Source organism: Amia ocellicauda, chromosome 13 (genome assembly GCF_036373705.1).
Source record: "Amia ocellicauda isolate fAmiCal2 chromosome 13, fAmiCal2.hap1, whole genome shotgun sequence".
Taxonomy (NCBI): Eukaryota; Metazoa; Chordata; class Actinopteri; order Amiiformes; family Amiidae; genus Amia; species Amia ocellicauda.
In genome coordinates, this window is record NC_089862.1 from 35,421,325 (window position 1) to 35,435,408 (window position 14,084).

The 14,084-nt window shown below is 41.6% G+C and overlaps 1 protein-coding gene across 1 annotated transcript; it reads left to right on the top strand.

The window, feature by feature from the left end:
* The first annotated feature begins 3,219 nt into the window (after positions 1–3,219).
* fnta (farnesyltransferase, CAAX box, subunit alpha) lies at positions 3,220–13,594 on the top strand. The gene is made up of 9 exons (XM_066720756.1): positions 3,220–3,436; positions 4,686–4,771; positions 5,237–5,351; positions 5,953–6,057; positions 6,208–6,334; positions 8,635–8,783; positions 9,036–9,098; positions 10,335–10,506; positions 13,102–13,594. Exons 1-9 carry the CDS (start codon positions 3,303–3,305, stop codon positions 13,243–13,245), a joined length of 1,095 nt encoding a protein of 364 aa, XP_066576853.1. The 5' UTR covers positions 3,220–3,302; the 3' UTR covers positions 13,246–13,594.
* The last annotated feature ends 490 nt before the right edge of the window (positions 13,595–14,084 follow it).

Sequence of the window (14,084 nt, forward strand, 5' to 3'; positions counted from 1 at the left end):
GTCTTAAAAGCACACAGGTTAAATATATTTATGTAACGATCTCAGACTAATCACGTGTGGGGGGCAACCTCGTAGTGAAACTTAATTCTTGGCAGAAATGAGTATGGTTTTAAAGGGAAAATGATGTAGGGTACTGGGATTATTATCCAATCACAAGTTCCAGAAAGTGCCAGTTAGTAGGCTGTTCTTTCGGAGGGAGGGGGGGGTCATCATGGAGCAGGTGTTTTCCTGTTATGGCATACAAACTGCCCAATCTCACAGTTTTTTTTAAAGATGGACAATGAGGTAACATCTTCAGCTTTGAGAGAAGAACCAGAAATCCACAAACAGACACTCAGCAAAGTGGCAGAAACCTGTGGGCTGTACATCCGTGGGTTCTTCTCCTCATTGAAAAAACTGAAGTGGAAGAGAGGAACTTGTAGAGGATGTACCCTTGACATGCCTTGTTGGCTTTTGCCATCTTAATACATCCAATTTGCTAGGTCTGTATACATGCTATTATTTCTAATGCTAGTATTAATATAAAACATTATACAGTTACTGTAAAACACTTATATCGGTTCTTCAGTCCCACCTGTTGGCAATAGAGGGAAGTGGAAAGAAGCCAAAAGAATCGTGTTTGCCAGTAACAATAATTTCTTCCTCCTGAGGGGCAGGTGGTCTGGTGCTGCTTTTTCAGCTCCCATCCATCCCAGTCTGCCAACTACGAGGTGTATATGTATGTGCAGTGAGGTATTCCAATAATCAGGGGATAAGAATGTATTTTTCTTTACTTGGTCAGACAAACAATTATGTCATAACTACACCTTTCTGAATATGCCACTTGCCATTTCCTGGAGCTTTACAGTGCATCTCAAAATATGTTTTTATCCTGCCACAGATCATAAAGGTCAAACCCCAGTTACAACCTACATAATACATACATTGTGTTGCTTGTTACAGAATACAAAAGTCAATCTTTAGTTGTCACTTTCTTTTTCAGTAATTCCTGTTGTTACATATAGTATACAAAAGTTAGCAAAATCTGTTATTTTAACAAATTCAGTTTACATATATTTCTGTTGAATCTTAACATAAACATTGCACATTCTACAAATCTCTCCCTTAGTCAGTCTTAATAGAAGGGCAATGGACTTATTCTTACTTCATGGCTCTTATTCTATTTATTTAATTATTTTGACATCTCCACCAAAAGTACATGATAAATTAAAGTATCAATACAAGAATATATGCTACTGCGGACACCATTTGAGCTGTTTCACAATGTATTGTAGATTCTGTAGGTCAGACATCGGTTCCTAATGTGCATATCTCCCATGTGGAATAAATCGGTCATCTGAAGACACAATGTGTGGTTCACACAACATCAGAGATCCTCCTTATAAAAGGCATCTCTATCACATGGACAGTAGTTGACATTCACACAATCTATAAGGTTGTCAGGATAGGGACAATTCAAAACAATAATAATCTTTGTTCTAATTTATCACAACCACAAATTATGTCAGTATAGCACTCAGCTGTCATCAGCTATCTCCTGTGTTTACTGAATCAGCTTTACTTCTTAGTGTTTTTGTGTGGAGCTGTCAAACTTTCAAAACAATGTGCTTTCCTTTTTATTCAACTTAAATATCTGAGACCATTTTAATATTATAATAATTATTACAGCAGCTCCTTCATATTTTTTCTCATATTTCCTTCCAACATTCCAAATAGACTTATTATGCTGTATACCTTTTTAACTAGAATAAATAGGCTTTTTTTTACACTATTCCAATATACAATAATACAATACACATAGTAGCATTATTCAGTGTGTACTCACTTACAGTTACATTAAGAACATACAGTTACATTAAGAACATAAGAACATAAGAAAGTTTACAAATGAGAGGAGGCCATTCAACCCATCGTGCTCGTTTGAAACATCACATATAATTTCACATTTCAGTCATACAGTCAAACAGCACAATTCTTTCAATCCAGTAGTCACTCTATTAAACCATGGAAAGGATAGTTAATGAAATGCCCCTAGTCCCGTCAGACTCTGTATCCTTCAGCTGCGCTTAGATTTAAAAGAGGTTGGAGTTGTATGACTATTCATGTTTCCTTTTCATCTATTTCCATAACTATTTGTTTGCATACACAGCAATTCCCTTTTCAATGTATTGTCTTTTTCTGAGATTTCTTCAGGGCTTTCTTCATTTTTTTTGTCTGAAAGATACAATTATTTCATTTTCAGCACCTGAAAGAAGAAATGAATCATTAATGCTATTCCTGGGCATCGCCACCCTCCTGTTGGAATAAGCAGAGTTAGTTTATTTATTACTTTTACCAGATTATAATTTTAATTGAGTCCAATGCTTCCACCCACCCCCCTCCTGTCCGTCCACACAGACACTGGTATCAGCGGTCATGAGGACAGACTATGGGCCGCAGCACTAGGAGCGGAGGCCAGTGCGAGAGGGGAGATGCACTCTGATGTGTCATGGCATGTGGGTAGGGAACCTGAGAGAAATGTGAGAGATATTGTTACTGGCTCATGTGAAGACAGATAATAGTAGTTATTTTTCTGTTTGTCTGTGTCAACATCAATATTAGCATTAGCATTAGCAATATTAGTAATGCAACCATTACTATTTGTTTCTGGGCATCACTGCTGGTTGACACTTCTGCTCTGTTTGTAGTGGTCTGTTGTGTATTTTTTTATTTTACATTAACTTACACGTCAGATAAATTCCTTATTTTCCCTCATACATACAAATACAGATCCAATATCTGTCACATGAAGACAAATGATCTAGATAATGTAGTTACTGTAATGATCTGCTGATGCATAGCATTGAGAGGTATGGACACAAGATCAGTCTTAATAAAGTGATCGGGGCATGAAGAGTAATGTAACAGAACTTTATCGAAGCTTTAAAATCTCTTTTAATTAAAGCTAAAATAAATTAAATCTCGAAAATGTCGAATGCAACTGCATCGGTGGTTAAAGTGGGCATCATTAAACGAGAAAGCGGATTGAAATCCCACTCCGCCGCACAATAAAACTTCAGACGTGCAGGCAAGTTGTTTCTGCGCAGATCTACAGAATCCCAGCGCTGTGATTGGTGGAGCCGCGCAGCGCTGCGCACATGGACCCCACAGCAGCGCGCCTCGTCCTGGTGTCTGGTTCGGCGGGATTGGATTGGTTGGAAGTTGCGGAAGTGACGCCACGCCGCGCCACAGTTCCACATCCGGGTGCGGCGCTCAATCTGCATCCCAGGAGAAGCGAAAGGGAGAAAGTTACATCCTTCACAATGTCGGGCTTGGAAGAAATCCCGAAACTGAGCCTGGAGGCGCAGCAGGACCAGAGCGGCGAGGCCGAGGCGGCGGAGGAGCCCGAGTGTGACTACGGGGATGAGCTCGGCGCAGGGGGCTACGTCTTCTACAGGTACGGAAGCCCAGCGGCGTCTGGACTCATTCATCCTGCAAACGGAGACTCATCTAATCGTTGTGTTGGTTTATTGTGTTACACCTATAGGCCCTAATAAGCATGTTTTAATATTGTGTCTCCGGTGTGATTAGCCTATATATTTATTTTCCGGTTGTGATTTAATGGAATTGCAACACACCCGACGCGGCGGCCAGTGTCTAATAATGCGCCAGAGCCCGAGTCCTCCCTGATGGTGATTGACAGCACGATGTTATGAGACGTGACGTCAACAGGCGTGCGGACGCTGCGTGCGTCACCGGCGATAATCCGGTTATTGATGATGGCGAATGCATCCTGTATCTTGATGACTTGCTGTCATTTGTGGATATAGGCTGCTGTCTTACAGTGCTGTGTCATGAATGCAAAACACAGCATGCAGTATGCAGCACATTTCAATAAAGGTCAGTTCTAACCTGTTTGTAGGTATGTGACCAAATACCCCATATCAGGTAAAGTGAGGTAGAGGGTTAAAAAACAAAATAAAGCTGATACCAAAGCAATGCCTATACCTTCATTATTAAGGAAGACAGTGGAATTAATGTAATTGATTAATTAATTGAAACTAAAAATGTAAAAATGCTCTAAATTAAAAAGAAACTGAAGGATATACCATAGAAATGACAAATGGATGACATTACTAGTTTATTGTTCTTAATATAGAATGGTAATATACGTCAGTAAGGTTAATTTGATGATAATACTTAATTCAATGTATTACTGTTATTATTTAGAAGGCATTACTAATAGTACCTATGGAAAACAACACAAAGAATAAAATCAAGTCATACATATTTCACTTCCAGCAACAGTGAGCACAAGTCTCAGTATGTCCTTTCATATATTGCATGTCATTTCAATAAATGCCAGTTTAAGTGGATGAAGTGCCAATTTGATTATTGTAATTTTTATTGTAATCTGCTAATCAATTGGTACTCGTATTTTACTTCATGAAACAGCTTGACGGCATACCTTTATGAGGACAGATATTCTTGACTAAATTCGCTCCTGATATTATCATTAAGATCATGGTGATGTACTTCCTTCAAATTTTCATAGGTTTTGGCTTTCGATTGTAGGTTAAGAAATCCTCAAAATAAACCTAAAGAAATCTGTGTAATCAAGCTTACTGTTTGTTGTAGTGTAATCTAGTCTCGGTGATGTCCTCACCTGTCCACTCTGAATGGTGTGTGCTTGTTGTCTTGCGCAGGGACAGGAAGGAGTGGGCCGACGTTGAGCCAGTACCTCAAGACGACGGCCCCAACCCCATCGTGAAGATCGCCTACTCTGACAAGTGTAAGAGCTCTTCACCCAAGATCGGTTTTTATTTTCCTTTTAGCAACTCTTCCCCCCATTACCAGTTTAAGGTAATGCATTTTCAAGCCCCAAGTCATTTCCAAGTAGTCAGTGGTTCTGGAAGAGCAGAGGGACTTAATTTACAGTCTTCATATTTTTCTGCTTCACCACAAAAATGAAGTGAAATAGAATCTAGTTCCGTTCACGATGGATGTCAAATCCTATGTGTCACACGGTGGAAAGTAATTGTATTTTCTGCTCCACAGTGCGATATGATTTGTATTATTTCAGGGGGAGGCGGGGAACTGGTTGCAGTGGCAGCATTCCTCCCTAGGAAAAAAGTACTCTAAAGAGCTTCTCTATTCCAAAATAGAATGAATGGAATAGGAATACGAATAGAGTGTTCTATACATGTGAGTATTTGCGAGGGCTCTGATTTTTCTCTTGTCTTTTCTCCGTGGGCAGTTACAGATGTGTACGATTACTTCCGAGCCGTGCTGAAGCGGGACGAGAGGAGCGAAAGAGCTTTCGCGCTGACTGCCGATGCCATAGAGCTCAACGCTGCCAATTACACCGTATGGTGAGTGTTCTGGTCGCTGTGCTCGCCCAGGGAAACTGTCAGTAGTGGAAGAAACGTGTTCTGGTGGCGTAACTTACTCAATTTGAACTGATGCATTCAACATCTGTGGCTTGACTGTAAGCCTGGTTTTTCACACTTCTGTACAGGTGAAAGTGTTCAGCATTATCATTGAGTCGCTACAGGCGTGTTAGTGTTTTCAATAGACTTACAGACGGGGAATAAAGCATTGATTGTTCAGCTAGACCAGGGGTTCCCAATGTGTGGTGATGGAGGGCCAATTTCAAGAGGTTGCATGGGATGGGGGGGCCACAGTAGAAAATGAACCACAGATGAAAACGAAATATGTCCCAAATCATAACTTTTTATTTCGTATACATTTCTGTTAGGGAACATTTGTGACTTTGCCCACAAATTACATGTGCAATTTGTAACCGAAAATGTTCAGAAAGTGTAAATATATAGTAAAGGTACAGAAAAGTGGGGGGCTGCGCTTTGGGAACCCCTGAGCTGGACCAATCAGAACGTCTTATAACATAATACATGCTATTGTAATGGTAGAGTTGAGTATTTATTTGTCTGTTGGTGAATGTTTTCCTCGCAGGCATTATCGCAGAGTCCTCCTACAGTCCTTGAAGCTGGACCTGATCGAAGAGATGAAGTACATCACAGCCATCATCGAGGACCAGCCGAAGAACTACCAAGTGTGGTAATGACTCTCTCTGAATGAGACAGTTTGTTCTCTCTGGGTCTGTAAAGCAGCTTTTGTCTCGCGAGGGATGTGTCCGATTTGAACTGGGCGATGAATATTGATATTTCTCTCTGTGCTGTATTGTAAGTTGTGTGTTGTGTCCCTCAGGCACCACAGGCGGATGGTGGTGGAGTGGCTGAAGGATCCTTCTAAAGAACTGGAGTTCATTGCTGATATTCTCAGCCAGGACGCCAAGAACTACCACGCCTGGCAGCACCGGCAGTGGGTTATTCAGGTAGGGCCTTCTCTGGGTTTTTAAACTGGGCAGGAGACTGGGCCCAAGCTTCCCTCAGCTATGTCCTCCAAGATAATGTAGTTATCCTCAACCATATTCATGCAGTCATACAATTATGTAAGATATAAGTTGCCCTTAAGTACACTTATTGTTTCCTGTTTGCAAAGTGCTTTTATTGCTTTAACCTCTTTTAGGCGATAAATGACCACTCGACACTGAACCTTTCTGTCGGGGAATGTTTACTGTGAACCTCTTCGTGGTTCTAAGCTGAGCAGAGATTGAAAGTGCGGTCTTGTCGTCTTATTTATTTATTTATTTGTTCCTGGGCCGTGTTCTCCTGTGAATAATGATGCTGACAGAAGCTGATGAGGGTTTGTAATGATCGTCCCGCTGTGCGCATCAGTCTGCGCTTGAGACACGCTGAGCTGTGCGCACTTCGGTCCTTCGCTTCAGACTGGTGGCAGATGCCTTGAGATTGGCTTTCTTTGCATTTATACCGGGTGATTGTATTTTATTATATTCAGGAAACCATTTCAGTTACTCATAAAAATGACAGCCATCAGTACATACCTAATTATTTACTAGAAGTACCAGTATAGATGGGAAATGTCGATATGTCCCCCTCCCTGTGAAATGACACGTCAGCGTTGAGAAATGAAATTCCGCAGCACAGCTGGGCACGTTTCTGTGGAGATTGATACAGCTCTTGCTCAGTTTCTGCGATATCGAATCCGTAGCCTGTGAGAAAAGGGATAGTTAATCTGAAAGACAAGGTAAACTTCAGACTTGACTGTTGTCATTGATGAACGCGGGTCTGAATATGCCAGTGCTGGGAAGGGCGCCCCACACTGTGTTGTGAGGATGGGCTTGATTGTCATTATCTGCACATGGATTTTGTCAAGCCCATAAACGAGCATTGTCTTTGTTCAAATGGTCTAATGTTGGTCACCTAAATTCCTAATACAATAATCCCTCAAAATATGTGTTCCTGGAGAACTTGAGGATTATCATCACATAGCAAAGATTGAAAATGTGTGGATATGCGTTACTCATTATTCGTTACCTCTATTACACTTGAAATGAAATTTAAATGAAAGAAACCAGTAACACTCTGCTCCTTAATCCCCAGAAGCCCAGGCTGCCAGTGTCTGCGTTTTGCAGTCTCCACATCTTGGAGACTTGGAGACATCTGCTGTTGTACTGTTGAGCAAGGGCCTTTACCTAGATTGCTCTGATAAATGACCAGCTGTATGAATGGCTAAATGTAAAAAATAATGTGATATAACAATTGTAAGTCACCCTGGATAAGGGTGGCTGCTAAGAATCGAGTGATAATAATGGTGTCGCTTCAGAACTTTCTTAATTGCTCTGGGATGCTTGACAACGATCTTCATTTTTCTGAGTTATACAAGACAATTAGAGAAATACATTTAATCTGGAATTAATTTAAAATCAATTTAAATTTAAATTCCTTGTCATGCACCATACACTTAGTTTTTTTTCTGTGTAATTATTTTAGTCACACTTTTTTAAAATGTTATATTAAAACTTGTGTAATCAACTCAACTCTTTGTATTAATCGTTCCAATTGATGTATGCACTTTAAATTAAACTAAATTAAAATAAGGTTGTCCCAGTAAATACATTTCTATTTGAATTTGAGCTTTATTACAAGACTTCAGTAAAATCTACAACTAAAATCCAACTCCCTGCGCTCTGGAATGGATTGATGTAAACATTGAGAACAAACGCATGGTTGCGAGAATCGCATAACTCGAATTTGCGTATCTTGAGGGATTACTGTTTGTACCTTACGTCTTCGAAAATCTTAAAAATCCGGGGGTTCGAAAAAATGTAAGCAACTGAAATTGTTTGATCAATATCAAAATCATCCTGTAGTGTAACGGCATAGCAGATTTAAATTGGAGCTCTGAGGTTGGTCACACGTATCAACCTTAGACCCAACCCTAGTCTGCAACCCTACGCCTACCTTAACTATTAAACAAGTGACCAACATCAGAACTGAGGAACTCGGGTTTAATATAGACATTACGAATTTGTGTCCATAATCGTACAGTGTCCCAAAGGTGTTGCGTTTCTTTTTTTACATTCAGATCTAGAGTTATTTCAATATACGGTCAGGCCGCTAAGAGAGGTGGTCAGGCGGTCAGGCGTTTGCGTTTCCAACAAAGGGACTAGTTAGACACGCATGCGAATTGGTCGTGCGGCGTCACGTGTAGGCTGGTGTCCTGGTGAACGGCGGTCAGACGTGCCTGAGCCTTGTGTCCTGTGCTGTGTAGGAGTACAAGCTGTGGGACGACGAGCTGGAGTACGTGGAACAGTTGCTGGAGGAAGATGTGAGAAATAATTCGGCCTGGAACCAGAGGCACTTTGTCATCTCCCACACCACTGGCTACAGCGACGCGGCCGTGCTGGAGAGAGAAGTGCGGTGAGTGACGCCTCCGGGTTGGCATCCGCAGGAGGGGAGGATTGTGTTGTATTTGTGTTGCCAGGATAATACTGGTCCTGCAACTCATCATAAACAAAATTGGATCATGTAATCTATTTAAAATAAAAAAGCCTCCGTTTATCAACATCTGAATAGCAACACTGGACGGAAACCACCTTTAGCACTTTCTCCTCTGTTGTTTTCCATATAAATCTTAATTAGGCCATTGTCTCCTTCCCTCCTTCCCTACAGGTACAGTCTGCAGCTGATCAGAAAGGCTCCGCATAACGAGAGCGCCTGGAACTATTTGAAAGGGTATCTGTCAGGAACGGCATTTGTCTTCATTTGCGACGCCTCCATCACCGGTGCTAACATACAGCTGGGCAGTGTTTTAGGAAAGAGCGGCTCTAGTGCCGGCTCTCTCGGCGGATCGTGGGCACCCTTACTGGCAGCTGCTGTTTTATATTAAGTCATTATTTTTCATTTAATTAAATCACAAACAAGCTTGTGGTGCCAAAGTCCAGTATTAAGCTACCTGTGGGTTTTTGCCAGGCACAGCCACTAGAGGTCAGTGGTGTTTTGAATACTGCTCTGAACTGCAAAGGGCTTTCCAGTTAAATAGCTGATGTTCAGTCAAATCTAAAGGGACCATCTGAGGTCCCTATTGTGCAGTTTTCTACAGTCCGGGAATTCAACAGTGCCACTGTGTCAGAGCACTATATGGCAGTCCCAGTTCTCTCGGAGCAGGGCATGCTATTGATGATCGATTCTGTATTCTGTGAAAGATGTTACAAAAATTAATCCTGTAGCAAACAAGCTTGTTAACGAGAGGTCACTCTGTGGTTTATATATTTTTTTTATTATACAGGAGTTAAATATAAAATTATATATGCATTAAAAAACATGGTCTAATGCCTTACGGTGTGCCAGTAAATAAAAACAATGTTTTTTCGAGGTTGTATAGATGCTCCTCGCCACACCAAAAGAAAAACTAAACAAATATATACGAAAGGTATAATCTCATTACTTGGCTACATAAGGTTTCCATTTCCAAAATGTAAGCTTTGGTAGCATGAATCAAACATTGTATTTCGACATGCAAAGAAGCCTGCTTTACTAAAGGGAAACCCTTTTTAGCTAAGAGAGAAATTCTTTTATGAGGAATGTTAGAACTCTCTTTTTATTAATACTAGATGATGTGCACAGACTTCTACGTTTTACTTCTATGATGTCTACAAGGAAACGGCTGAAATTACTTCGCCAGGATGTGTGTAGGATTAGTCTTTTGAGGAACTCTCCCACTGTTATCAGAGGCTGTAATCGAAAGGGATCATTTTCTGTAGCTTGGTAGAAGAAATCCTAAACACAGAGATAAATAGCAGGAAAGAACGTGTTTATTCAATAAATCATAATTTGAAAGAGGTAGTTCAGGTAATGACTGGAGAAATAGATGTTTGTGTCTTACTGCCAGAATAGATCCATTTTCTTTGAATATACTGTAGAGACTTCTCAAATGTCAAATTTCTTAATGCTTTTTTACAATCCTTCTAGAATATTGCAGGACCGAGGCCTCTCGACGTTCCCCGGCTTGCTTGAGCAGGTCCTGGAGCTCCAGAAGACGCACAGCTCACCCTATCTCATCGCCTTCCTCGTGGACCTGTATGAAGACATGATGGAGAACGCCTGCAAGGACCAGGAGGAGATCTTAAACAAGGCGCTGGAGGTCAGTAATCACTGCGGGGGACAGAACAAGCGATCCGCGCTCTGCCTTTAATTAGCTTCATCTAGGCTGGCTTCAAGGAAGGAATATCCTCATTAACACGCTTTGAGCCGGGATGGGAACATTTCAGACCAAAGTGCCTTCTGGTCCTAGCATGAAGAGAGAGCGCGCTCCAGGGTTAACTGCAGAAGAAATAAAATGACATAATTAAGTACTGTAGGCATTGAATAAAGGATTAGAGGATTTAATGAATCGACTCCCAGCAGAGTAGAAGGTGAGATTAGTTCCTTATCTGATGTAGAAAGAAAGACCGTTTGCCTCAGAGCGACTTGGGAAATATCGAATTGTAAAGCAAAAGAAGCATTTAGGGAGTTTGGGGGGGAAAAAACAAATCTGTAGTACATTGCTAGGCATTTTCACTATTCTAGACACTTTAAACGGTATCTCTGTTGGTTTGTGTGGAAAGAAACAGCCGTAAAGCTGGATTTAGCAAAATTACGTTTGTTGATTTAGTGGCTGCCTTCTTTCTGAATGTGATTTGTCATGAAGGGGTCATATTGAGTTGAAGGGCATCACAAAAAGTTACCATCTGAGGTTTTTTTTCCCCAAGGAAGATTAATCTCCAAGTGTTTTTTGATTGTCTGATTTTGAAAGAGGCTGATTTAAAATGAGAGAGAAAACAATGAGTCTTGCTTGGGTCCAGATGCTATTTATAAGACAAATTGTGCAGATGGTGAGATGGTGGGTGTGTGCCGTGAATTAGTGAGTGTGCAGAGAATGTTTCTTGAGGTTTCTGTGATATCCAGCAAAGTGTTTATGAGAGAAAATAAAAAAGGGGCGATCGACAGAAAATACGCTCTCTTCATGGTTCACTGCAACATCTTCGGCTGTCTTACAGTTTTAATGCACGGTCACAGTTGGTCACTTGTCTTCATCTTGTAATGTTTCCCACTTTATCTGTTACAGTATCTCAAATGCAAATGATACTGAGACACTCGCTGTTCCTTTGAAGTACTGAAACTTTACTGTAGTCCAATAGTGTTTGTTTACTCTCTAGATTGCCCTATGATGATTTATTTAAAAAAATCTAACCATTAAATCCATGTGCCTGATACCATCAAAGCACTTGTTATTAGAAACCAAAAAGCATAAACAAATATGCCAAGATTCAAGATAATATAAGAATAGTTTAAATCAAGGTCTCCTGCGGTAAGGAATATAAATCGGTCTCCTAATGACATAAAACCTACTACTGAATGATTGATTTTAAATATGGATAGTCCGTTCCTTCAGATTATTTGAATTTGAGCTGTAGAAAGATTTTGAAAGTGTTCTTCCTTCATGAAGCTGGGGACTGACGCAGACCATTAAGGAAGAGTCGTCCACTCCTGATTGGTCAATCCTCTTGATGCTGACGCTTAGAATAATCCGAATAATGATCATTGACATTGGCAGCAAATGTGAAAATCGTTAGCCCAGCTGGTATGTGCCGAGTCCTACCCTTTGTGCCCGCTGTTTTCTTCTTTCCTTGTAATCGTTGACAAGGAGAGTCGGTTTCCTCACACAGCCTGAGTGAGTCAAGCGGTTTCCTAGGGCCCTGCTAACCTGATAGTGATTCTTCCTGTTGTGAAGAGCAGACTTGACACATTGCTCGTGTAATTCGCCTGACAAACACCAGGTGGTGAGCATGCCTCGTTTCTCTGTGCCGTCCCGAGGCGCGCGGACAGCGAGGGCCTTCTTTAAAACCACCTGCCGATTTACATGTCCTGTCTAACCTGATGCTCTGCTCCCTTACAATTGTCTCTCATTCACAGGGGTCCTTTGCCTCTATTGAGATGCTACATTATAACTAATTATCATAATAATGCCGTTTAACAAATGCCTTTATCCGAGGTGATTTGCGTGGATTGATAAACACACAGCGCACTCCCCTATGAATAACAGTACAAGGGAAACCACATCATTATAAAAGGCAGAAACATCAACGCGTTACAGTGAATAACCTTAAGGTATAAGCGAAGCCCCGGCGGTCTGCAGGTGTGATCTCGGCGGATGCATCTTAAGCGCTGGGCTGTGGATGGATGCTGAGCAGTGCTGCCGCCCACGGGCCGCTCGCTCCGCTACTGTGAGTCAGGAGAGGGAAAGGATGGGGCCGGCACCGCGGGGCCCCCGAGGGAAGACGTGTCTCATCTACAAGTAGAAGAGCACCGGAGAGGGCAAGAAGGGATCAAGGGAGAGAACGGAGAGTAGAGGCGTGTGCTGACGAGAGTGGTGGTGTTGAATTTAATAAGGGCAGCAATAGCAGAGCTGGAGGAGCGGCGTGGGATTAGCGAGGCAGAGCGAATACGAGCAGACGGAGTTAGATGAATGTGAAGGGGGTGAACGGCAGGCACAGGATGTTCGGTCACGAGAGAGTTGCAGGAGTCTTGACAGGACCAGAACGTGGATCAAAAGCTGAGGAGAGAGGAGAGGAAGTACGTGTTGCTCACCTCACCTTCTGTGCAATTGGCATAATCACAAAACAACATGCATATGACCTTTGACCTTTATTTTTCTCTCTCTCTCGCTTGGTCTGTCTCTTTGCTTTCCCACTTCCAGCTCTGTGAACTCCTGGCGAAGGAGAAGGACAGCATCAGGAGAGAATACTGGAGATACATCGGCAGGTCTCTCAAGGCCAAGTTCGGCTCCAGCGAGGCGTCGGCGGGCCCTACAGAAGAGCGAGAGACGTGTGGGAACGCCTGAGGAGATCTGTGGGCTCGGAGGAGAGAGGGCTCTCCGCGAGGAACATTGTCTAGATTTCTACAGCAGCGGCTGACCGTTACCACATTGGTAACGAGTTTATTTACTGGCAGTGCTAGTAGTGGGCATCGAGTTTTCAAGTAAAAATGCTGACATTTAAATTTGAGTCAACGAATGGTTTCCATGAGGCGGCCGCCAAGTACCTCCGGTCACAGGAGCAACTAAACACTCTACTGTACTAAACTGATATTTTAAAATCTTTGCCAAAACATTGTGTAACCATGCTCTGCGTTGCTTAGACTATAATGTCTTTTGTACGCTAGAATTAATAATATAATTATACCAAACTAAATTGTCTTCTTTGCCTCTGTGAACAATGCTCTGTTTTCCCCGTTCCTTGAGCAATAGGTTCTATTAATTGATGGCACTGAGTCTGGGAAGACTGAAGAACACAATATGATCCAGTGTTAGATCCAGAATTACCTCTTTAAGATAAATGGATGCTAGTTTTTTTTGTATTATTATTATTATTATTATTATTATTATTATTATAGGTCAGAAAGATATGCAAATATGAACAGAATGTATGCAAGCGGTAAACACTCATGGCAGAAATTCTAGATGAAAAGATTTTTGGTTTATATATGTGTGTGTATACAGACGGGTGACAAATTAATGGAAAAACCAACATACAGTGTCTCAGTGAGCTGTTGGGCACCACGAGCCCCAGAACAGCTTCAATGCTCTTGGCACAGATTGTACGAGTCTCTGGACTCTACTGGAGGGATGAACACCATTCTTCCAAAAGATATTCCCTCATTTGGGGTTTTGATGATGGTGGT